This window comes from Oryctolagus cuniculus, chromosome 1, assembly GCF_051225735.1.
Source record: "Oryctolagus cuniculus isolate XC-2025 breed Fujian yellow rabbit chromosome 1, ASM5122573v1, whole genome shotgun sequence".
In the NCBI taxonomy this organism is placed as follows: Eukaryota; Metazoa; Chordata; class Mammalia; order Lagomorpha; family Leporidae; genus Oryctolagus; species Oryctolagus cuniculus.
In genome coordinates, this window is record NC_142867.1 from 6445704 (window position 1) to 6469574 (window position 23871).

Sequence of the window (23871 nt, forward strand, 5' to 3'; positions counted from 1 at the left end):
GGCCATCTTCCACTGCTTTCCCAGGCCATAGCAGAGAGCTGGATCAGAAGTGGAGCAGCCGAGAGTTGAACAGGTACCCATATGGGATGCTGGCGCTGCAGGCTGGGGCTTAACCTGCTGTGCCACAGCGCTAGCTGCAGCTGCCCCACTTCTGATCCAGCTCTCTGCTATGGCCTGGGAAAGCAGTAGAAGATGGCCCAAGTGCTTAGGCCCCTGTACCCGTGTGGGAGACCAGGAGGAAGCACCTGGCTCCTGGCTTCAGATTGGCGCAGCTCGGGCCATTGCAGCCATCTGGGGAGTGAACCAGTGGATGGAAGACCGACCTCTCTCTCTCTCTCTCTCTCTCTCTCTCTCTGCCTCTGCCTCTGCCTCTCTGTAACTCTGCCTTTCAAATTGATAAATCTTTAAAAAAGAAAAAGTGATTGGGTCTGCTCCTGTGGTGCCAAGAGGAACGAAGGCTTTGAAGACAATTCAGTGATGCGAGGAGATGCCCGCGACTCGCTGGGAAAAATAGAAGGGGTAACCCTCGCGATGGGGTGACGTGTTGCTTGTGTGGAAACGTAAACAGGGGAGGGAGTGGGAGGAGATGTTGCAGGCTCCTGAGGGTGAGTGCTAACGTCTGTGGGTTCCCCAGTGTGCAGGCACAGCTACCGCTGTGAACACAGCCTAGAAGTCTGTCTCTGGGTGAATCGGGGATCGGTTCCTGCATGACAATGACTGTGAAACTCAGTGGCTTAAACAAGAAACATTTCTGTCTACAGATTCCGAGGGCCAGGAGTCTGGGCGTGGCTTAGCCTCCAGCTCAGGGTCTCACGCAGGGCAGAAACCAAGCTGGGGGCCTGGAGTCGGTCACCTCAAGGCTTAACATGGGGACGGTCTGCTTCCAGGCTCACTCACGCGGCTGCGTCAGCCTCAGCAGACCCACTTCCGAGCTCGCCGCAACAGTGGAACTCAGGTCCTTGTGGGCTGTTGGCTGGAGACACAGTACCTCACCACACAGGCAGCATCCTGGCCTGTTTGTGTTATGGAAACAAACTACCCCCGGGGGCAGAAACGGTCCAGACAGAGATTCCAGCACGTTCAAAGGCCCTGGGGTTGGAACAACCTAAGCCTGTGTGAGGAACAGAAAGGAGGCCAGAGCCACCGCAGCACAGAGAGGTGGCAGGGGAAGAAGCCTGCCCGGGGCTGGGAAGGCCGTGTAAGTCACCGGCGGGAGGCCAACGACTCCTCCTCAAGTGGGACGCCCTCGGAGAACCGGAAGCAGCGGAGGACACTGCTCGTCTCACGCACTTGAACACATGGACTGAACGCCCACTCTGGGCCACACCCACCCAGGCACCCGAGCCTGAGAACAAAATGCACGGCCTTTCCTCGTGGACCTCACCTTTCTGCAGGGCTGTGGAGGGCGAAGGCGTGAGACAAGAAAGGGGTACCGGGAGGGTCGGGGGCATTTTATAAAGATCAGATTCCTCAGGGGTGGGCGTGGAAGCAAGGGGGTGGCACGAAGCAGCCACCGAGCAGAGGTGCTGTGTCCCCAGACTGGACGTGAGGAGGGGAGGGCAGCCGACGGAAGCGGGCGGCTGGTGGCGCCCAGGACCGGGAGACCCTGGCAGAGAAGCCGTTGTGCGTGTGTGTGTGTGCACGTGTGTGCATGTATGTGCAGGTGTGTGCACGCTCGTGTGTGTGCGTGTGCGGGTGCGGGTGGGTGGGATGGAGGATCGGGGCCTGTTGGGGCTGTGCTGGATCTGAGATGCCTGTCTGACGTCCAGCTGTGGAGATCAGAGGAAAGAGCGGACTGGGAATACACATTTGGAAGCCACTGGTGGGTGGATGGGCAACGGGGGAATGGGTGAGATGACCTTGACCTCCAGGTGGCCCCCTCTTGTTGTGCCCCCACAGCTCTTGGCCTGAGATGCACCCCCTTCTCCTGCACGTCCCATGCTTCCTCTCCCAATGCTGCTTCCTCCAGGAAGCCCTCTGTGATGTAGGAGAGGAGCGGCCACCTCGTTTTCCTTCTTGTGGGACTGCACCTTCCTTTCTTCTTACCCCCTGCAGTGACAGCAGCCAGCACTCTTTTGTTTTTGAAGATTTGTTTTTGTTTATTTGAAAGACAGAGTTACAGAGAGAGAGACAGAGAGACAGAGAGACAGAGAGAGAGAGAGAGATGTTCCATCCGCTGGTTCACTCCCCAAATGATGGCAACGGCCAGAGCTGCGCCCATCCGAAGCCAGGAGCCAGAGCTTCCTCCTGGTCTCCCACGTGGGTGCAGGGGCCCAAGGACTGGGCCATCCTCCACTGCCTTCCCAGGCCACAGCAGAGAGCTGGATGGAAGTGGAGCAGCCAGGACTTGAGCTGGCACCCACATGGGATGCTGGCACTGCAGACGGCGGCTTTACCTGGGTTGCCACAGCGCCAGCCCCCATCATGTACTTTAAAACAGTCCATGTTCTGGGAGGCAGTCGAGCACAGTGGTTAGAGCCCTTAGGCTCCAGTGCCAGACAGGATCAGGCTCAGGGTGCAACTTGATTTCCTGGGCCAACTTTTTCTAGATTCAATTTTCTCGTCTAGAAAATGGGGACTTACAGAGATACCCAGCTACAACCCACACCGTGTACATGTGTTTGTATACACGTGTATACATAGTTATAGATACATAGAAAAGTGTATGTTCACCAGAAGATACGAATGCGAATGTCTGTCAGCAATACCCATAATGGTAGAAAATTGGAAACTATCCAAAAACCCATCAACTGCACAGTGAGTAAATTCTGGAATATTTTACACAAGGTAATGTCACACGGCAGTGAGAGTGATCTGAAACAATACGGTTTACCCTCACAATATTAGACTACACTTGGAGGAGCCAGTCACAAGAGGGTTTGGCTCCGAACCGGCATTGAGGAGTGAGTGTGTCACAATGCAGTATGTGTTCGATAACCGTCAGCAGTCCCAAAGGCAACACCCATGCCTTGTCCTTAACCATCAGAGTCGTGGGCAGATCCGAGCCCATGCTGGGGAAGGCTGGGGCTGAAGATCAGGGGTGAGCGCCTTCTGGGGCGTTCCCACCCTGCGGGAAGGAGGCTCCTCCTCAGGGACCATGAGTGTCTGTGTGTGCGCTCAGGCGGAATTTCACTCCGTTTGACAAAGTCCACAGCCCCTTGTCTTTCTGAGCCAGTGACTGCTGGCATCTCCCTCGAGAGGCCAGTCCTAGATCCAGGATATCTGACAGCTGGCCTGGGCTCTCGCAGGCTTTCCTCCCTGCCTGTCTTGGGTGAGTGTTTATCTGGTGCGAGGGGACAGGGCAGAGACACCAGTCAGGATAACCTAGGCTGGAGGACTTCTCATCACGCCCGGACTCCCAAACCTGCCTCCCTGGGTGGGCTTGGTCCCAGTATCTAAGACAGGCTCCACAGAGGAGCCTGGGGTGCACACGCATTCCTAGGGGCTCAGTCCCTGAGTTAGGTCCAGACACAAAACCTCTCCAGGGGGTGCTCTCCTGAAAGGGGTCTCCCCAAGTGCAGCAGGGGGTCACCTCCTTCCTGGGGGCGTCTGCTTCCGTCCTGCACGGAGCAGCTCCCCTCCCTGAAACAATGCACAGAGGTCTCTAAGGCCTGGGCAGAGCCTGGAAGATGTTGGGGGCCTCTTTGAGCAGCCTTCTGCCACCCCAAGGCTCCGACCCGGTCATGGCCTTACTGTGATGGACAAAGAAGCAGTGACAAACTGACCAGCTGAATGCCACCCTGCACCCCTAGCTGCCTCCCTGAGCGGGTCAGCGCTGCTCCCTGGGCTCAGCCAGGCCAGTCTCTGGCCTGCCAGCTTTCCATGAGCCGAGGGCGGTTGCCTGGCTGGTAATTGGCCTGGGAAGCCCCAAGGCGGGAGGTGGGGGCGGGGTAGGGAGAAGGGGAGCCCCAGGTGCTGTGGGAAGACGAGCTGTTGGTTACGGGCTGCTTCCTCACCTTCAAGCCTGTGGAGTTGCTCAGGCCTGGGGCAGCGGCTCTGAAAGGAACTCCGGGAAGGAAGGCACAAGTCTGCGGCGAAGCTCCAAGAACCGCGGCTGGAAGGGGAGCCCCTGCTCTCAGCACCCACTCTTCCTCCCCACACAGCACTGGAGCGGGGGCCGCGGGGTCCCCAGGCTGACCCGCTCAGTGGGAGGGACGCCAGCCATCCTCCCAGGATGTCAGGGAGAGGCCTTTTAAGGAGTCCCAGGGAAAGAGGCTCCAAGAGGGTGGACACCGATCAAGACCAAGGAAGCCGGTCGGCGCCGCGGCTCACTAGGCTAATCCTCCACCTGCGGCGCCGGCACCCCGGGTTCTAGTCCCGGTCGGGGTGCCGGATTCTGTCCCGGTTGCCCTCTTCCAGGCCATCAAGTCCTTCCACATAAGCCTCTCCGATCTCGCTGGGCTCGCTCAGCACCCCACCTCCTGCCACTCCACAGCTGTTGTCAGGTTTGAGGAGACATCCACCCTCTCCCTGCTTCCCGTGTCTGGCTCTCACGCTGTCCCTGCTGCCTGGAGTTCCATCCAGGTCCTCCTGCCCCAACATCTACTCATCTGCAGGATTCCGTGTGGTGTTTTCTCCTCCAGGAAGCCCTCCCGGGAAGTTCCAGTGTCCTCTCTGCATTGTATTTATAAACCTGCTTTAATGTCTGTGTCAGAAAGTGAAATTTCAGCAGGAGGCATCTTCTTCAACTGCGGGCCCTGGCCCTGAGGGCTTAGCATGCAGGGGGGGTTCCATAAGTGTCTACTCAGGGAAGAAAGACAGACCGGAGAATGCTAACAGGAAGCCCGGAGCAAAGTGGCGAGGACAAAGGCGCAGCACAAAAGGCTTTCCTCTACACAGAGGGGAATGGCGGCCACAGCGCCCCCCCGGCCAGGTGTGCGCTGGCTTCATAGATCTGGAACCAATGCTTCGAATTCAGTTGTCATCGGCAGAGGGCTGCTGTTAGAGTGATCGAGAACGTCAGGCTAACCCGCATCCGCCTAAGTCTCATTGGAACTGTGAGTTGTTTCTGAGTTACGGACATTTTTATTAACTCTCAAGAATCCCAAGGACACATGAAAAAAGGGCTCAGCTTCACCGGTCATTAGGGAAATGCAAATTAGGTCCACAGCTAGATACGATCACGTGTCTATTAGAATGGCAAAAAAAAAAAAAAAAAAAAAAATCAACATCAACAGAAAATACCAAGTGCTGCCAAGGACGCAGAACACCTGAGACTGGTGTTCTGTGCTGGTGGGCGTGCAAACTCTGGAAAACACGTTGACCAGCTGACCCGGCAGTCCCACTTCCGGTATTGTAACTGATTGTCTGAAAATTGTTACAACTTGTAACTGAATATCGATAGAAGCGCTACTCAAAGTTGCCAAAAATTGGAGACATCTCAAATGCCCACCATCAGGACAACAGATCAACAGCAGCTCTGAGAAGGAAGAATCCCCAGGACCGGGCAGTCCCCGGGGCCGACAGCCTGGCCCCCCTCCTACCCTCTTGTCTGTGGCGGATAGCGTGTGCCTGCCTTTAGCTATTAAGCCTCAGCAGCCAGCCCACTCGCCCTTCCTGAGGGGCCCGCATCAAGTTCCAAGTCTGCTCACAGTCCAGGGGACGCCACCGCACCAAGCCAGCCCCTCACCGGGTCTGACCTCAGTACCACCTCCACGGTGGCAGCTGGTTTCCACTTTCTATGTAACAGTTATTCAATAAAAATATATTTACGGAGCAGGTATTACCCCTTTCATTTAGTGGCTCCCAAATATTTTTTTTTTTTTTGACAGGCAGAGTGGATAGTGAGAGAGAGACACAGAGAGAAAGGTCTTCCTTTTCCATTGGTTCACCCTCCAATGGCCGCCACGGCTGGCGTGCTGCGGCTGGCACACCGCGCTGATCTGAAGGCAGGAGCCAGGTGCTTATCCTGGTCTCCCATGGGGTGCAGGGCCCAAGCACTTGGGCCATCCTCCACTGTGCTCCCTGGCCACAGCAGAGAGCTGGCCTGGAAGAGGGGCAACCGGGACAAAATCCGGCGCCCCGACCGGGACTAGAACCCGGTGTGCCGGCGCCGCTAGGTGGAGGATTAGCCTAGTGAGCCGCAGCACCAGCCCAAATCTTCTCTTAAATACTCACCGTAGGCCCCTTCTGCAACAGTGCCCTGGGAAGTCTGGCCCTGACCTTGCCATCTCTGTCCTGTTGTCTCAGGGGAGAACCCCCCCCTCCCCGACCACATCTGGTCACAGACCCTCCCCAGCCAGGGCCCCAGAGGAAGCTTCAAGAGAAAGAATGGGAACAGCTGGCACCCTCAAGCCCGACAGAAAGGGCACTGGGATGCGACACAAGGACCGACACGCTGTGTCCGCCGCGTCCTCGGGCTCAGGGGAAGCCCCGTGCCTGGGCTGCACCGTGTCTGTTAGCAGGCACTCTGCTTCCGTCTCACTTGCTCAAGACGTGCGTGTGCTCTCCTCGCCTCACCTGGGATCCTACGGTTGTAGATCTAGGACACGCCCCGGCTGGTCATTTGGGGTCTCACCGGTACCTCCGGATGGGGATCCCCTGCGACGGTTTCCTCCTTGCCTGGTGGAAACCGAAGGCTCCACGTCCAAACAGTGCCACCTTCTTCCGCCCTTCACCTCTGGCCAGGCGCCCTCCTCCGTGGGGGTCACCATGCCCGTTACACAGGCGGCCACAACCCAAGGTCCAAACAACACCCAGGGCGGCAGGCAGCGTCGCTGTCTCTGACTTCACCAGCAGCCTGGGTCCGATGCCCTGCCTGGCCTCTGCCCTCCCTGGAGCAGGATCCGTCTTCTCATCCTGCCCAGGCGCGGTGCGCGCAGGGGATGAGCGCCCAATCGAGGCCAGAACACTGCCCTGCTCTCAAGTCCTACGAACGTAGGGAGCTTTCACTCCGCCAAGCAAGCTCAGAGTCGCAAAGGGACGGCTCCAGAGCCGCACCTGCTGGCCACGCAGCGGACCCATTTTTCAATTGGTTGCCAACTTTTTTTAATTGGGACACTGCCTGTGGAAGTGAGAGCTCCCGCCGCTCGTGGAACGCCAGCTCGGGCGCGCTGAGCAGCCCTGCCCACGGGGGCCGTGGGAAGTAGGAGACTGGGTAGCAGGTGCTGCCTTTGGATGGCGCAGGCGCCCTCCGAGACGGTCTCCTCCCCCTTCCTCTGAAGCAGCACCCTGGCAGCAGGGACTCTGTTTTAGAGCATCAGAGACTCCATCTCGAGACAGCACCCCCCACCCCCACCCCCATCCCCATGAGATTCTGGTCTGGAACTGTGATCTCAAACTCAGACCGTAACAGTACTCAGACCATGACGGTCCACGGCTTCCCACCTGGCAGAGCGTGGAAACAGCATCATTGCTCCAGCTCAAAACAGGCTGCACCTGGGTGACCGCTAGGATTGTAATGTGTCTGTTGTCAAGATTGTGATGGACAGTGGCTTCCCTAGCCCGCAGGTCAGCCTGACCCTGCAACCCGTATTCCCGCTCCCTCCTTGCGGTTTTCGCCCTTAGAAACCCTGTGGCTCTGAGCTCCGGGTGCAGAGTTCTCCAGGGCCGGAGCCCGCTCTCCGCGCCGGCAGTGAAAGGCCCTGACATTTTATCGGCGTGTGGTGCTCCTCGGTCCGCACGCGCGCAGGCACGCCACTTCCCCCTCATCCCCTCAATTTTCTTCTCCAGTCTTGCTTTTTAGAGCCTTGGGCGTACGACTCCCCAGCAGGTGCCTGGTCGCCCTGGCTATGGAAAGACGAACCAGTGTGCCTCCCCGGAGTCTACCAGAAGGGCAGGGGGCTCCTCTAGTGGAGATGGGGCAGACACTCCGCGCAGGGGGGCTCGCGTGAGCTGTGGTGACGGCGACCAGGGAGTACTCCAGGGGCAAGATGAGTGGCCACAGGGCTTCTCCCGAGTGGACACGCCCATTAACACCAGCCCGGCACATTCGGCTCTCCCAGGCAGATGCGGCTGAGCTGCTTAATAATTCATAACGCAGAGTTTATTCAGCAGGAAGGGGACGGGGAAGGGCTTGGGCCTTAGCGCTGAGGCGAACCCTTGAGTCCTTGTGCCTCTACACGTCGCTCCCTTGGCCCCACCCCCTTAAAAAGTGGCCATTAGGGGGCAGCACAGGGCAGCAGCAGCCCGCATGGGCACTGGTTCCTGTCCTGGCCGCTCCACTTCCCACCCAGCTCCCTGCTAATTAACGGCCTGGGAAAGCAGCGGCAGGTGGCCCAGGTGGCCGGGCCCTGCTACCCCCGTGGGAGACCCGGATGAAGCGCCAGGCTCCTGGCTTCCTGCGAAGCGAACCAGCGGAAGGAAGATCTTTGTCTCCCTCCCTCCCTCTCTCTCTAACTCTTCCAAGTAAATAAATTAATCTTAAAAACATGTTTTATACCTGCCTCGGCGCACAGCAGGGAGAACTAAAGAGAGCATGCGCAGACAGCGCCCTGCACAACGCCTGGCACTCGTCAGGGGCCCCGCACACGCAGCAGGCGCGAGACAAACAATAGGAGGTTAAGCAGAGAGGGGCTGAGGCGCCCCAGCGTCAGGGCTCGGCCAGGCGCGGCCGCCGCCAGCGCTCCCACCTCGCGCGCCCTCGACGGAGCGAGCAGGGGGAACCTACTAATGCGCACGCGCAGACCGCGGTCCGTGTCGCTGCGCGTGCGCAGAAGGCCCGGCCGGCACGTGACGGGAGCCGGCGGCTCACCGGCGCGGGCGTCGTTGGAGCTTGGCGCCCTCCTTCTCCGCGAGCATCGCTGATCTTCTGAGGCGCCAAAGACCCTTATTCCGGCACCGGGACGGAGCGTAGCCGCGCCTGGGCGGTCCCTGGGCCTGAGGTAAAGGCGCTCGGCGGCCCGGCTTCGCGTTTCCTCGCGTCCTGAGGGCAGGTTCTGGCGCCAGGCCCGCCACTCGGTGGCTGCAGTGTCCCCCACCCCGCCCCCCGAGGTCACCTCCTGAGGCCTGGGCCCCCCGGGGCCGCCAGGACACCCACGATTCAGGCTGTCCCGCGGTAGGGCCTCGAGGGGAGGCCGCGGCCGGAGCGGCGGGCGGCGCGGGGCGGGGGAGATGGCGGCCGGGGGCCCGAACGGGGCAGCGCGCCCGCCGGAGCCACCGCACAGGATCGGGCCCGCGTCAGGTGGCCGGCCCCGGCCGGAAGCGGAGACTTCTCAAAAGTGCGCCTGCCGGCCGCGACCACCCGCCCCCTAGCCCGGGGTGGATCGCGGCGAACGAACGAGGCTGCCGGGTTCGGCGCTGTGACGTGGTCGGTAAAACCGCCGCCTGCGGCCCGGGGGCACCGGAGGAGTCCGGGCTGATCCAGCTCTGCTGCGGCCTGGGAGAGCAGTGGAAGGTGGCCCACGTCCTCGGGTCCCGCACAGGAAGAAGCTCCTGGCTCCTGGCTTCGGATCGGCGCGGCTCCGGCCGTTGTGGCCACTGGGGAGTGAACCAGCGGATGGAAGACCTCTCACTCTCTCTCTGTAACTGCCTTTCAAATAAGTTAAATCAATAAATCAATGAATCGCTTGAACCCTTTCCCATCACATCTGGTCACGTAATGATTCCAATACCCCCCCCCCCCCCACACACACACTTTTCTCAATTCTCAACAAAACCACCACGGTATACACTTCTGCCTAGAATCTCCTCCCGGTTGCCCCTGCCCACGAGGGCAGGAAGCCCCTTTCAGGAAGAAGCTCTGCATCTCTATAGTTAGTTGCTGCAGCTGCTGGGAGTCATCCCCACTTGTTTCCTCTCCCTCACAGCATCAAGTGAGCAAATCAGAAGAGGCGACTTCAAATCCACCCCCTTCTCTTCATCTCCATGGTTATTGCTGTAGACAAGCCTACCAACAACTTCTTCCTAGAGCCACAGGCGTCTCCTAGCTGGTCCCCCTTCATCTGCCTCTTGTTCCAGATTTTTTTCCACGTTATGACTAGATGATTTTGTTATACGTAGCCATCTCCCTGTGGTATTTTTAAAAAGATTTATTTATTTGCTTGAAAGAGTTATAGAGACAGACACATCCTCTATCCACTGGTTCACTCCACAGATGGCTACAACAGCTGAGGCTGGGCCGGGCTGAAGCCAGGAGCTTCTTCCAGGTCTCCATGTGGATAGCAGGGGCCCAGGCACTTGGGCCATCAGCAGGGGGCTCTATGGGAAGTGGAGCAGCCATGACTGAACAGGTGCCCATACTGGATGGAAGCATTGCAGGCAGCAGGTTTACCTGCCACGCCACTACACCACTGCATGCCCATGGCCTTTTTACTCCATTCAGTGCCTTCCACTTGCTCTTAGGCTAGAGGCCATAGTCCATACCTGGCCCATAGGGTGGCCTTCGTCCCTCCTGACCTTCTCGTGCTAGATGACCTCATCCAGTGGTTTCAAACACTATCTACATACTGACGACTCAGACTGCCATTTCTGTCCTGATCTCCACCCCTTACTCACCAGCAGACTGCCTCCTTGGCGTATCCACTAGAATGTCTGATAGGCCTCTCAGATTTAACCTGAAAATTAGCTGTTCATCCCCGTCCCCAGATCTCTTTCCCTGTCTTGGTAAAATGGCGTGTACTTTCATCCACCTAACTGCAAAGGCCAAACACCAGGAGCCTTCCTTGATTCCCACATCCAGCCCATCAGTCTGAAATATACCTCAGACCCCACTGTTCACTGTTAACGCCCAAGTCCAAATCAACAGCGTCTCTCCTGGACCACGACAGGCGGCGTCCTAACGGCTCCCTGCTTCTGCTCTTGTGACCTGGCACTTATCTTCCTCCAGGCAATGGAGACTTCGTGTTGATGGGGGTAAATCATTTCTCTCCCTCTGTAAAGTCCTGGCGTTTTCACAGCGGGCTACAAGGTTTACATGGTCTGGCCCCGCCTCACACCCTGACTTCTTCTCCACTGTAGTCACACTGACTTTCTGTCCTTTAAATCGCCTGTCACGTGGCATCTGCACTTTCTGGCTTTTCTCTGCTTTTTCAAAACCTTGATCTTTATGTGGTTCTTTTCACTAGGGTTCCAACTCAGTGTAATCTCTTCTGAAAGGCCTTCACTGATCGCACTAGCTAAAGCAGCCTCCTGGTCATTCTCCTTTATAATAAAACCCTGGTTTCTCCACGTGACTTAGGGACCTCAGATTACATGTAAGGGGCTGGCATTTAGTCTAGTTAAGATGCTCCCGTCCCGCAGAGTATCTGGGTTTAATTCCAGGGTCTGACTCCTGACTCCAGCTTCCTGCTAAAGCAGACCCTGTGAGCAAGTGATGACTGAAGTGGTTGGTTCCTGTTATCCATGCGGCAGACTTGGATTGAGTTCCTCACTCCCAGCTTCAACCCAGGAACTGTCGTGAGCAGTTGGGGAGTGAACCAGTGGATGAAATTCTCTCTCTCTCTCTCTCTCTCTCAGTTTTTATTTTTATTTTTTTTATTTTTTATTTTTTGACAGGCAGAGTGGACAGTGAGAGAGAGAGACAGAGAGAAAGGTCTTCCTTTGCCGTTGGTTCACCCTCCAATGGCCGCCGTGGCCGGCGCGCTGCGGCCGGCGCACCGCGCTGATCCGATGGCAGGCGCCAGGAGCCAGGTGCTTCTCCTGGTCTCCCATGGGGTGCAGGGCCCAAGCACCTGGGCCATCCTCCACTGCACTCCCTGGCCACAGCAGAGGGCTGGCCTGGAAGAAGGGCAACCGGGACAGAATCTGGCGCCCCGACCGGGACTAGAACCCTGTATGCCGGTGCCGCTAGGCGGAGGATTAGCCTAGTGAGCCGCGGCGCCGGCCTAGTTTTTATTTTTTTTAAGATCTACTTCTTTAGGAGCCGGCGCTGTGGCATAGTGGGTAAAGCCGCCGCCTGCAGTGCCGGCATCTCATATTGGCACTGGTTCGAGTCCCGGCTGCTCCACTTCCAATCCAGCTCTCTGCTGTGGCCTGGGAAAGCAGTAGAAAGTGGCCCAAGTTCTTGGGCCCCTGCACCCATGTGGGAAACCCGGAAGAAGCTCCTGGCTCCTGGCTTTAGATTGCGCAGCTCTGGCTGTTGCGGCCAACTGAACCAGCAGATGGAAGACCTCTCTCTCTCTCTGCCTCTTCTTCTCTCTCTGTGTAACTCTGACTTTCAAGTAAATAAATAACTCTTTTAAAAATATTTACTTATTTGTTTTTATTTGAAAGGCAGAGTGACAGAGAAAGAGAGACAGAGAAATCTTCCATCTTTTGTTTCACTCCCTAAATGCCCAAAACAGCCAGGGCTGGCCAAGCCAGAGCCAGGAACTACATCCAGGTTTCCCACGTGGGTGGCAGGGGCTCAAGTACTGAGACATCACTACTGTCTCCTAGGTGCGTTAGCAGGAAACTGGGTTGGAAGACAGGTATGACTCAATCCTAGGCGCTCCCAGTATGGGGGGTGGTGTCCCAAGTGGCTTATTGTTGCTCGCCACACCTCCTTTAACGTAAGCCCTAAACACAGGAAATCATATTCTCTTCCTATATCATTGCCCAGTGCCGGGCCTGAAGCATTATAGACTCTCATATGTGTGCTAACTCTGCTTAGCTGTACAGTCTCGCTAGCACTGTCTTGCCCGCCATGCGTTCCAGCCTCCTATACTGTCTGCTGAAAGTGCCGTACTTTTCTCCTGGCTGAGGACCCGTGCACCTGCTGCTTGCTGCGCCATCTCACACCCTACACTCACTCTCCATTTGTGCCTCTAGCTCGTCCCTAGTCCTTCAGAAATGAGTCGCTTAGGTTTCTCTGTAACATGTTTCCATATCACCCCACCTTTCTTTCATGGCAATTGTCATTCTAAAAACTATTTGTAAGCTCTGTGAAGGCAAGGATCAAGTTGTTATTTTTCCTGGCATTATCTCCAGCAGTTAATTGCTGGCGCCGAGTGGGAAGGCAAGTATTTGTAAACTGAAGGAGCAAATGTTGAATGAACACAAGATTGAAAAGATTAAATCGGGTTAAAAATTGAGAGAGCAGTTAGCACAGAGAGTGAGTTAACTGAATCTTCCCCACCTTCTTGAAGAAGTAGAAGTCTTGGGTCATGTAAGGTAGCAGACTTGAAAACATTAAGTAAACCAAAAGTGCTTTATAAATACAGATACTTTTAAATAGGCCTCTTCATCAAATCCCTGTGGTCTGATGGTCTTTCTGAACACAAAACTTTGTTTTTTAGCAATAATTGTATCTGATTCTGTTATTTTAGAGCAATGCTCAGGTGTTAAACTGTGAAGAATTTAGGTGAATACTGAATCTAGGTCAGTTTGTAAAGTAACCACCTTTTTGAAACTTCATTCAGCTGAACTTCCTTGCTCTAGGGATACATCTGAGTTTTAGTGTTGCCTTTGATGTGTGACCTTGGCCAAATCACATTATCTCCTATAGCAGGTAGATCTTTTTATAAACCTAGTGAGTACAATTTTTATCTCCCCAATATGTCACCAAAGTTGGATTAAATTAGAAAAATATTTCAGATTTCCTGAGTGAAATTTGTTCTGTTTATATTAGAAGTCATTTTATTAATTTCTTTAGAAGCCGCCATTGTTTCATGCCAGGAAAAAGCTGTGTATTTGTTTTTTTTTTAAAGATGCAATTATTGGTTTGAAAGGTGGAGTTACAGAAAGGCAGCGGCTGCAATGGCTGGAGCTGCGCCTATCCAAAGCAAGGAGCCAGGAGCTTCTTCTGGGTCTCCTGCTCAGATGCAGGGGCCCAAGGACTTCTGCCATCTTCTACTGCTTTCCCAGGCCACAGCAGAGAGCTGGATTGGAAGCGGAGCAGCCAGGACTTGAACCGATGCCTATATGGGATGCTGGCACTGCAGGCGGCAGCTTTACCCACTATGCCACAGCTACAGCCCCAAAAGCTGTGTATTTGGAACAAGCTTTCTAGTCATACTTCCTTATATCCTTCTTCTGTCACTATGCCCCTTGAGATACGTACATCAGAGACTTAGGATTTACAACTTGAGATTATAAATGATACTTCCATTCTCTCTAGCCTAGAATATTCTCTCCACTGTTTGCCTTTCTGAAACTAGTGATGCTTTTTTTTCTTTTCTTTTTAAAATCTGCTTCCCAACATGTACTGTTCTAGGGCAGCGCACCCAATGGTGGAACAAAAAAAACCAAATGTCCTTTGTTGTCTGTAGTTTTACATCCAGATGTTTTCTGGATTCCTAAGGTTGGTAGGATTTTTAGGGTGCTGCGGTGAATTCAGTGTGATACGAATGCTAACAGACAGCTTGATCTTCACATGACAAGCCACAACTACTGGACAGGGTGATGAGATGAGACACTGTTGCTTTCCCAGAATGAGGAGCGCGGTCCTACACCTGTTGACCAAAGGTAGTCTTCTTTAGATTCTAGGATGAAGGTGGAAGCAGAAGACGCACTTAGGTGAAAGAAACTCCTTGCTGCTTTATCGAGTGGTCCACTAAGGCATTTTGATTTTGTTTCAGGGTGTCTTCCTATAAGGTTTAATTACATGCAACCCCCCCCCCCACAAAACAAAACAAAATCTGTCACAGTTTCAAGGACAAATGTGCTCCTGCACAAATACCGTTGGCATTTTAAAGGTTATGCGTTACCTAAAAGTGGGAAGAGACTTACGAGGAAATAGACTGCCATCATAAACATAGGAGTATCCTGGAGAGTCTTAGGTCTTTAACCTCTTCCTGTCCGTATCTGAACACTTTGTTTAAAAAAATTACTTCTTTTTTAAATTTTATTTATTTGAAAGAGAGAGAGAAGAGAGAGGTCTCCGTTCCACTGGTTCACTCCCCAAATGGCCACAACGGTTGGAGCTGAACCAGTCTGAAGCCAGAAGCCAGGAGCTTCTTTCAGGTCTCCCACCTGGGAGCAAGGGCCAAGGATGTGGGCCACCCTCTGCTGCTTTCCCAAGCACATTAGTAGGGAGCTGGATCTAAAGTAGAGCAGCTGGGACTTGAACTGGCGCTCATATGGGATGCTGGCACTGCAAGCTGAGACTTTAACTTGCTACGCTACAACCCCAGCCCCTAAAAAATTACTTATTTATTGGGTAACCTATTTGCTAAGCACTACAATAAATAATTATACATGCGTTATTTCATTAACCCTCCTAATCAACTTGCAAAGTGAGGAAACAGAATAATTCCTTTTGAAAATACGACTTGAAGACAAACACATGTGAATATAACCTTTCACACTCCAAATTATAAGTCTAAGAACCTTTCATCAGAAAAGCTTACATTTTGGTTTGGCGTCTTTGTACCCAGGATGATTTTGCCTTGAGTCACCCAGAGTCATGAGAGTCACCATGGGCACAGCTTAATAAAGTGACTCACGGGATGCTGTTACAATGGAAAAGGCGTGAGACAAAGGCCTCAGCAGTCTTGGGGGACTAATCCCGGTTCCATACTTGGTTATGTGACCTTGTGGAAGTCATTTCTTTCTCCGATGGAGTTACTTCCTTCTTATCCCTTCTAAAATGAAAGGCACTTCCACTTAGAGGCGCCTATGAAGTTCTAGTTGGAAATATAGGCTTTTAGAGAGTATGAGTCTGTTTCAGCGAGGGTGGGCAGACCTCTGAGGCCAGCCAAGGACTTTTGAAAATGGAAGGAGCTGGTCATCCATCCTCAATATCAACTCCAAAACGTGGATGTTGGATTCATAGCATCAGTGAGATTTCCCTGCTTTGTTGCCACACTCATGAGTAGCCAGAGAGCCTGTCGTATGTTTTGCATAAATGCTTATAGAAGCACTTTCATTCTTCAACATCGTGGAAGATTTTTCCATCACATATCATCAGATATGTGAGTATTTATAGACACTGTTTTCTTATCATCTCCTTCCACCTCGGCAGTATCATCACCCTCAGGGCAGTCTGTCCCACTTCAGGTTCTGTGTACTGACCAATATGCTTCTTGAGGTGAAACAAATGACTAAAATCTTGAAAAGTCTAACATCAGTCCCTTCGTGTCATTTAACTCTAATTCTTGGATATTTTCAAGGAGAGGTTCTTGGTTGAGATTTGTCAGATTTTGTGTTGAGATGAGTTTTGGTCTCTTGAATTTGCTTTTCTTCTGAAGCATTAAGAGAAAAACTCTTTAATCTATCATAACAGCTGATGTTTATATAATACTTTGGAGTTTATGAAGTGCTGCCTACAGTATTGCCTCATTTAACCATCCCCCTCCCACCCCCTACAGTGCAGGGGTAGTGAAATCTCCATTTGTAGATATGGAAACTAAGGAATGAAGAGACTAGGTGACTTGCTCAGGGCATAATGACAAATAAGGGGCAAAAGTAGAACTCAAATTTTGGTCCTCTAATTTCAATTCATATGTCTCTTGCACTAACCCATACTGTTTGTAATTGTTCTTTGTTTTAAAGCCATCATGATTTGTGACCACCTAAAAATGAGTCAAACCTGACCCTTCATCTGCAAGATCCCACCAACTTAATGATAGTTACTAGGACATAGTGTCACCATGGCTACAGTACCCAGTGTTAGAAAACAGCCCTGTGAAATCTTTGAACCACTACTACTATGTGTTTCTCTTGAATTATGCTGTCTAATCTTTATTTTCAAATGAAGTAATTAGTGTGTGGTGTTTGTTTCTGAAGCGGGCAGCCAGCAATTAGCTGGAACAGGCCCTGGCTAGAAGAGGGTTATTTTTCTTTTCTCAGATAGCCAGCGGTAGCGCAGCACAGATTTCCTCTCTGGATTGTCATTTCCAGCAAATGGCCTTCATTTCCTTTGCTCTGATGCCCCGACCTCAGTCTGTAGGGAGGTGACAGAGCTTAGAAGAACCCCCTGAATAATTGAGAGCCAAGTTTCTGTGGCAGCAGCCTTACTTCCCCAGGTAGGCTCCCTGCCTACTTTGAAAAGTCGTCGGGCTCCAAAACTCCAGCAGAGCAAGCCTGGGTTCCTGCCATGCCTCGGACATGGGGCATCAGCAAATTTTTCTCAGGATATGAACAGTATTTCCCCTCCAGTAAGTCTGCATTTGGCAAAAACTGTCTGTTTTTATTTAAACTGCGATTCTAGTCTAAATAGTCCCAGGGGCTCTGGCTCCAATCTCCTGTCCTTCTAATCCCAAGCATCTGAGATCAGACACTAAGGTATCTCCTTACTGGCAGCCCCAGACTTGAACTTTGGAAATTGTGGGAAATTTTACCCTTTGGGCACACGGATCTTCTGATTCCACCATACAAGTCTTCCCCGCCGAGTAGAATTGGCATCAGGATAATATGGAGGAATGAATAATGAAAATAGTCTTTTATGTGCGTTATGGTATTTTGTTACTTACAAAGTGATTTTTTTTTTGTTTATTATCTTGATTGTTTTTCCTCCTTATAACCCAAAGGAGCATACTGGTAGAGTGGGTGGGACTATCAAGTCTGGATTTATGCTGCTTCGGTTGGAATCCACATTCCATCATTCATAGCTACAGGCAGATGACTTTGCCTCCAGTGCCTCCATTTCCTCATCTACCAAATTGACACTATTTCAGAGGCTTGTGAGGCTGAGATAGTATGTCAAGCATTTAGAATAGGACATGACAGAAAGTGTTAGTTGTTATTGTATAAATAAGCAAACCAAGGCGCAGATACATTATAGTGTTATTAGAATTGGGATTCATGGGCCAGCACTGTGGCATAGCAAGTAAAGCCACCACCTAACCTGCGGGCATCCCATACGAGCACCAGTTCGAGACCCAGTTGCTCCACTTCGATTCAGCTCTCTGCTGTGTCCTGGGAAAACAGTAGAGAATGGCCCAAGTCCTTGAATCCCTGCCACCCATGTTGGGGACTGGGATGAAGCTCCTGGCTTCAAGTCAGCCCACTTCCAGCCGTTGTGGCAATTTGAGGTATGAACCAGCAGATGGAAGATCTCTCTCTCTCTCTCTCTCTCTCTCTCTCTCTCTGCCTCTGCCTCTCAAGTAAATCATTAAACCTTAAAAAAAAAAAAAAAAAGGAACTGAGATTCAAACACAGATTTTCCATAAATTGTACCTGTTTTGTCTACTCCATGTCAGCTACCTCTGAAATCAGTGCCTTGTGTTGTGTAAAGGTAGCTTTGACCATCAGGAACTCTGGATGTCTTTCTCTAATTACTATTTTTTTTTTTTTTTTTGACAGGCAGAGTTAGACAGAGAGAGAGAGAGAGAGACAAAGGTCTTCCTTTTCCGTTGGTTCACCCCCCAAATGCCCGCTATGGCCGGCACACCACGCTAATCCGAAGCCAGGAGCCAGGTGCTTCTCCTGGTCTCCCATGCGGGTGCAGGGCCCAAGCATTTGGGCCATCCTCCACTGCTTTCCAAGGCCATTAGCAGAGAGCTGAGAGTGGATCATCTGGGACTCGACCAGTGCCCATATGGGATGCTGGCACCACAGGCAGAGGCCTAACCTATTATGCCACAGTGCCAGCCCCTCTAATTACTATTTAAAGTCCCATCTGAAGAGCTGGAGTACAGGGTTTATTATCTGTATTTACAAATGGGAAAAGCTCTCATGACTCAGACAATCATAGTGCACTTGATTCTTACCTCTGAGTGCATGCTAAATGCCATCTTGCTTTTGTTCCATCTCTCCCCTTTCCCAGGTTCTCTACAGAAAGGACCTTAAGGGGGCAAAAATTCTGGAATAGGAGAAAGAAATCTAGTAAGTGGTAGGAAAATAGTAGGCCCTCATGGGGCACAGGAAACCTCACAGACTGGAGAGAAGTAGCAATTCAGAGGTAGGGGAAAGAAGGCGATCCTGGCACCACTGGGAGATGGTAATGTGCGTCCTTATTGGCTGTGGCAGGAACTGTGTGATCCCTTAATTTTATCTAAAATTAATAGCAGAAAACTCCTAGTTGTACCTCTCCTTGATGCGTATTTTGCATTATCTCATTACTTAACGTGAGTCCTCCTCATATCCTCCTTGGTTCCAGGTAAAATAGGGACGGGGAAGAGAACAGATTCAGAGATCCTCAGAAGCTCTTTATTCTAGTGGAAACTCCGTGTCCTTAGAGCAGATGTTAGCATTATGAGTCTAATGGAACAGAAGTGATTTATACAAGGCCATTAAGTTACCCAACAAAACGTGAATTCTGGTCTTGGGACTTCAAGCATGGAAGTCATCTCACACAACATGTATCCTTCCCCTGCGCAGAGGGCAACGACCCAGTGATGAGTCGCAGAACTGAAGCTGGTGCACGGGCAGGGGTGCTAGTGTTGGGCATTTTACTCATGAAAAGATGCTGTAGATTAGGCAGGCCTCCTCTCCTGTATCTAAGGCCATTTTAGCTTGTTAATAATGTATGTGATGTTAGTAATTATCTTCTGTTTCTACTTTATTTAGGCTGTCGCTTGGAAGCAATGAGTTTAAAACCATTTACCTACCCATTTCCAGAGACGAGGTTTCTTCATGTCGGTCCCAGTGTGTATAAATTCAAAATCAGATATGGAAACAGCATCAGGTAACTTAATTTAAAAAAAAAAAAACATTATTTGAGAAAGAAAAAAAGAGAGACAAAGAAAGAACTCCTGTCCACTGACTCACTCCTCAATGCCTGCAACAGCTAGGGCTAGGCCAGGGTCAGAGCTAGGAGCTTGAAAATCAGTCCACATCTCCCATGTGGGAGGCAGAGACCCAACTACTTGAACCACCACCTGCTACCTCTCAGGGTGAGCAGGAAGTTGGAGATGTGAGTTGGAGTATCTGTTCAGTTGTAAAGGTAGGAGGGTGGCTTGTACAGCAGTGTAGCGCATTCTCACAGGTCACAACCAGTCAGGAGACTAGTTGAAGAAGCACCTTGTTGGATTCTCTCTTCCAGGTATTTTATATTAAGTATATTTATTTTTCATACAGGTTTCTAAATTAGACACCAGGCCTTTATTTATTTGAAAGGCAGAATGACAGAAAGAGACAGATGGAAAGATCTTCATCCACTGATTCACTCCCCAGATGGCCACAAGAGCTTTGGGATGGGCCAGACCGAAGCTGGGATCCCAGAACTCAGTCCAATTCCACTTGGGCCATTACCTTGTGCCCCCTTGGGCACATGTTAGCAGGAAGCTAGGATTGGAAGTGGAATTAAGTTGAACACTGGTACTCAGTATGGGATGTGTACATCCTAGTATCTTAACCACTACTACAAACACTGGCTTGAGGATGCTCACTTTAATCATTTCTATTCAAAATGGTACTGGCATTCTAGCTAGAGGACTTAAGCAAGAAATAATGTGAACTAAAATGTATCTAAATTGAGAGGGAAAAGTGAAACTATCCACATAGAAAACACACTCACACACACACACACACACACACAGAGTATTAGAGCTAAGAAGCAGAGCAAAGTTACAAGATATAAGTTACAAGATATAAGATGAACACATTGATTTTTGTGATTAAAATGGTAGATTTAATGTTTTTTAAAGATGTATTTTACTTGAAAGTCAGAGTTACACAGAGAAGGAGAGGCAGAGAGAGAGAGAGAGAGAGAGAAGAGAGAAGAGAGGTCTTCCATCCACTGGTTCACTCCCCAGTTGGCTGCAATGACCGGAGCTGTGCTGATCTGAAGCCAGGAGCCAGGAGCTTCTTCTGGGTCTCCCACATAGGTACAGGAGCCCAATGACTTGGGCCATCTTCTATTGCTTTCCCAGGCCATAGCAGAGAGCTGGATCAGAAGTGGAGCAGCTTGGGGGGGGGGGGCGGTGCAATGGCACAGTAGGTAAAGCCACTGCCTACAGTGCCAACATCCTATATGGGTGTTTATTTGAGTCCCAGATGCTCCACTTCTTAACCATCTTCCTGCTGATAGCCTAGGGAAAGCAGCCAAGGGGGCCCAAGGGGGAGACTGGATGGAGCTCCGGGCTCCTGGCTTTGGCCTGGCCCAGCCATGACCATTACAGCCATTTAAGGGAGTGAACCAGGGGATGGAAGATCTCTCTTCCTCTCTGAAAAAGAAGCTATTAAACAATGGTGGATAGTTTCCCAAAATTCAAATTTTTGCTTTGAAGAGCTGGTGCTATGGTGTAGCAGTCCAAGTTTCTGCCTGCAGTACCAGCATCCCATATGGACACCGCTTCATGAACTGGCTGCTCTACTTCTGATCCAGCTCTCTGCTGTGTCCTAGGAAAACAGTAGAAGGTGACCCAAGTGCTTGGGCCCCTGCACCCACCTGGGAGCTGGGAAGAAGCTCCTGGCTCCCAGCTTCAGATTGGTTCAACTCTGGTGATTGCAGCCATTTAGGGAGTGTACCAGTGGATGGAAGACCTTTCTCTCTGTCTCTGCCTCTCTTTATCTGTAAGTCTACCTCTCAAGTAAATAAATAAAAATCTTTAAAAAATGTTTTTTGCCTTAAAGCCCCAAATTTATTGTTGAAAATAAACAATCAGTTGATTTTCTTATGATGATGTGTACTTTATTCATTTTGAGGAAAATGTCTGTCAAACTTCCAGGTCTGACAAACCATAGTAAAATACAATTTTATGAAAAAAGCAGCTAGTGCAGTTTGCGACTTGCACGGTCACACAAGTGCTTTTGCTAAGACAGCCGTCATGTTTGGTAGGCAGACATGCTTTATGCTCACTTCCGGGTTTACCATGTACCACATTTGATAGCTGTGTGATCAGTGGTTGAGATTTTATAAAATCATTAACTTTTTACTGCTTCCAGAGTGATATGAAATGAAACAGGATTTCCCCTCCGTGCACAGTAGAGATTACTGTGAAAGGTGTACTGAGGTGCCACTCCGGCTTCATGCAGCCGCCCAGATTCCTGCAAAAGCACCGGCAGTTTTGCCCAGCACTGCTTTTGCACAAACGGGTACACGTGTTAACCCAGGGGAAAGAGTAAAATAACATCTTAGTACCGTTATTGTGAAGAAAATACTTTTGACCTTGGAGATTCTTTGAAAGGGACTTAAGAACCCCCGGGTTCTCCAAACCACACTTTGAGTGTAACTTGTCTAGCAAACTGCTAACTTTCACAGGAAGAATCTCAGGTTTTGTCAGGTTACTGGAGAAGCCATTTCAGGACAGCCTTGTCCCGGCGCTCAGACCAACCACCAGTGTCATTCATGCTCTACAGAGTCCGCTTGTGCAGGGCTTCCATCTTCTTACTCATCTCTGTTTGTTTACTTTCTAGAGGAATAGAGATAGAAAATAAGGACATCATCGTCGAGGAGCTGGAGGTAGGAGAAGAAGCAGACAAGGCTGGGGCAGTTGTTCTGGAAGGCACAGATGTGCCCAAGTCCAGACTTGAATTTCGCACAAACTGATAGCCCTGGATAACTTGGCGTCTCCTTTTCCACATTTCCTCTGCAAAGAAACTATACCATTTTTCAGAGAAACTTAAAGCCTGTATCCTTTCTGAATTCTAGTTGAAGCGTCAGCACCTTGGAGGCTGCGAGTTGCTTAGCTTCCACTAGAACTCGCAGCCGTTGGCAGGCAGCTCTCTCTCGTGGCGGCTGGCATCCAGAAAGCTTCCGGAGGACGGCTGCCTTCTAGAGGGCTCTGGGAAGCCACCCCTAACCACCGCCTGGTACTTGACGTTCAGGAAGCTCACTGTAAACACACAGACAAGGCTGTTGTGTCTTCACCGAATTGGAAACATTTGCAGTTGCTCTGTTCCCACTCCAGTTCCACTCCGTTTCTACCCAGCTCTGGTTTAAGTTCTGCCCCAGAAAGAAGACTAGCAGTAGCGGAAATCGGTGAAAGCACTGGGCACAGAGGTAGAGTTCTGGGGGCTGGCCCTGCGTTCCAGTCCTGGCTTAGCCCTTGTTACCCTTGGCAAATCATTTATCAGCCTGGCTCTAAATTGCCTGGATATAAATTGAGAAGTTTAAACTACAGGTGAAGTAGGTTGGGATTGAGAGTTCTTTTCAAAATTTGGAATATTGGCCTCTGCATAATAAGATTTCTTGGCACCCAAGCCTAAATGTGAAATCAGTTTATGTTTCACTTCTGCCTTATACTCTTAGCCTAAGGTAGTTTTATACTCTTTTCACATAAAGTCAGATGTGGACTTTTCCACCTGTGGCACCATGTTACTGCTCAAACATTTTGGGTTTTGGAGCATTTTGGATTTTGGACTTTCAGATTAGGAATACTTAACCTGTGGTTTACCCTCTTCTATCGGTGCAACTCAGTAACTTATGACTATTGTGACTCACTAAGACATATGCTTCCTCATTTCAAGGAATTAGAGTACTAGTAAAAATATACTTAAACAGAATTGCTTAAAACTTTGAGGCATAGCTTTTAAGGTACCTGTGGCTCTTCAGCTAAATCTTGAAAGATCCAGTAGGACCTTGTAGGACCCTCAAGGACATCATAAATTACAAGTAACTTGGTATGGCACCAGGAGAATTTTTGTTTATTTTGTGAGCACCTTCAGTTAATTTGGGCAGAAAAAAAAGCTCAAAACAGCATAGTAGAGTGAAGGGAGCATGGACTTTAGAACCATCCAGTCTAGATTTAAATTCAGGTTCTGCCATCATAGTGTGACGTTGGGCAGACTAACGGCCCTGAGTCTGTTTCCATACCTGTCCAGTGGGTTAATAATGCCTGACTTCCAGATCAGAAATAGGTGTGTGCCATACCTGCCACACAGGAGCTCGGTAAGTGGTAGCTGTGAAGCATTTACATATTTTATGTATCATATTGAAGCTTCCAAAGTGCTTTTCTTATGTTCTCTTACTGCATTAGTTTGGGGGAAGACATCATCATTCTCTTTGATTTAGTGAGCATTTAGTGGGAGGCAGTCTACCTTAATAGTTAGGAGTATTTTTTTAAAGATGTATTTATTTATTTAAGGGGCTGGCACCGTGGCTCACTTTTTTAATCCTCCACCTGTGGTGCCAGCATTCCATATGGGCACCGGGTTCTAGTCCCAGTTGCTTCTCTTCCAGTCCAGCTC

General features: G+C 50.9%; 1 protein-coding gene across 2 annotated transcripts in view; it reads left to right on the top strand.

Annotated features, from left to right (window-relative positions):
- Nucleotides 1-8345: 8345 nt before the first annotated feature.
- The window catches only part of MAJIN (membrane anchored junction protein), a 29698-nt gene continuing 14172 nt past the window's right edge, over nucleotides 8346-23871 (top strand). Inside the window, exons 1-3 of one of the 2 annotated variants that reach the window (XM_070068803.2) lie at nucleotides 8346-8822; nucleotides 19309-19426; nucleotides 22099-22144. In XM_070068803.2, coding sequence (XP_069924904.2) covers nucleotides 19326-19426; nucleotides 22099-22144 — 147 coding nt within the window. In that variant the 5' untranslated portion in view covers nucleotides 8346-8822; nucleotides 19309-19325. The remainder of the gene's footprint in view (nucleotides 8823-19308; nucleotides 19427-22098; nucleotides 22145-23871) is intronic. The other variant, XM_051831436.3, reaches the window with a different exon arrangement.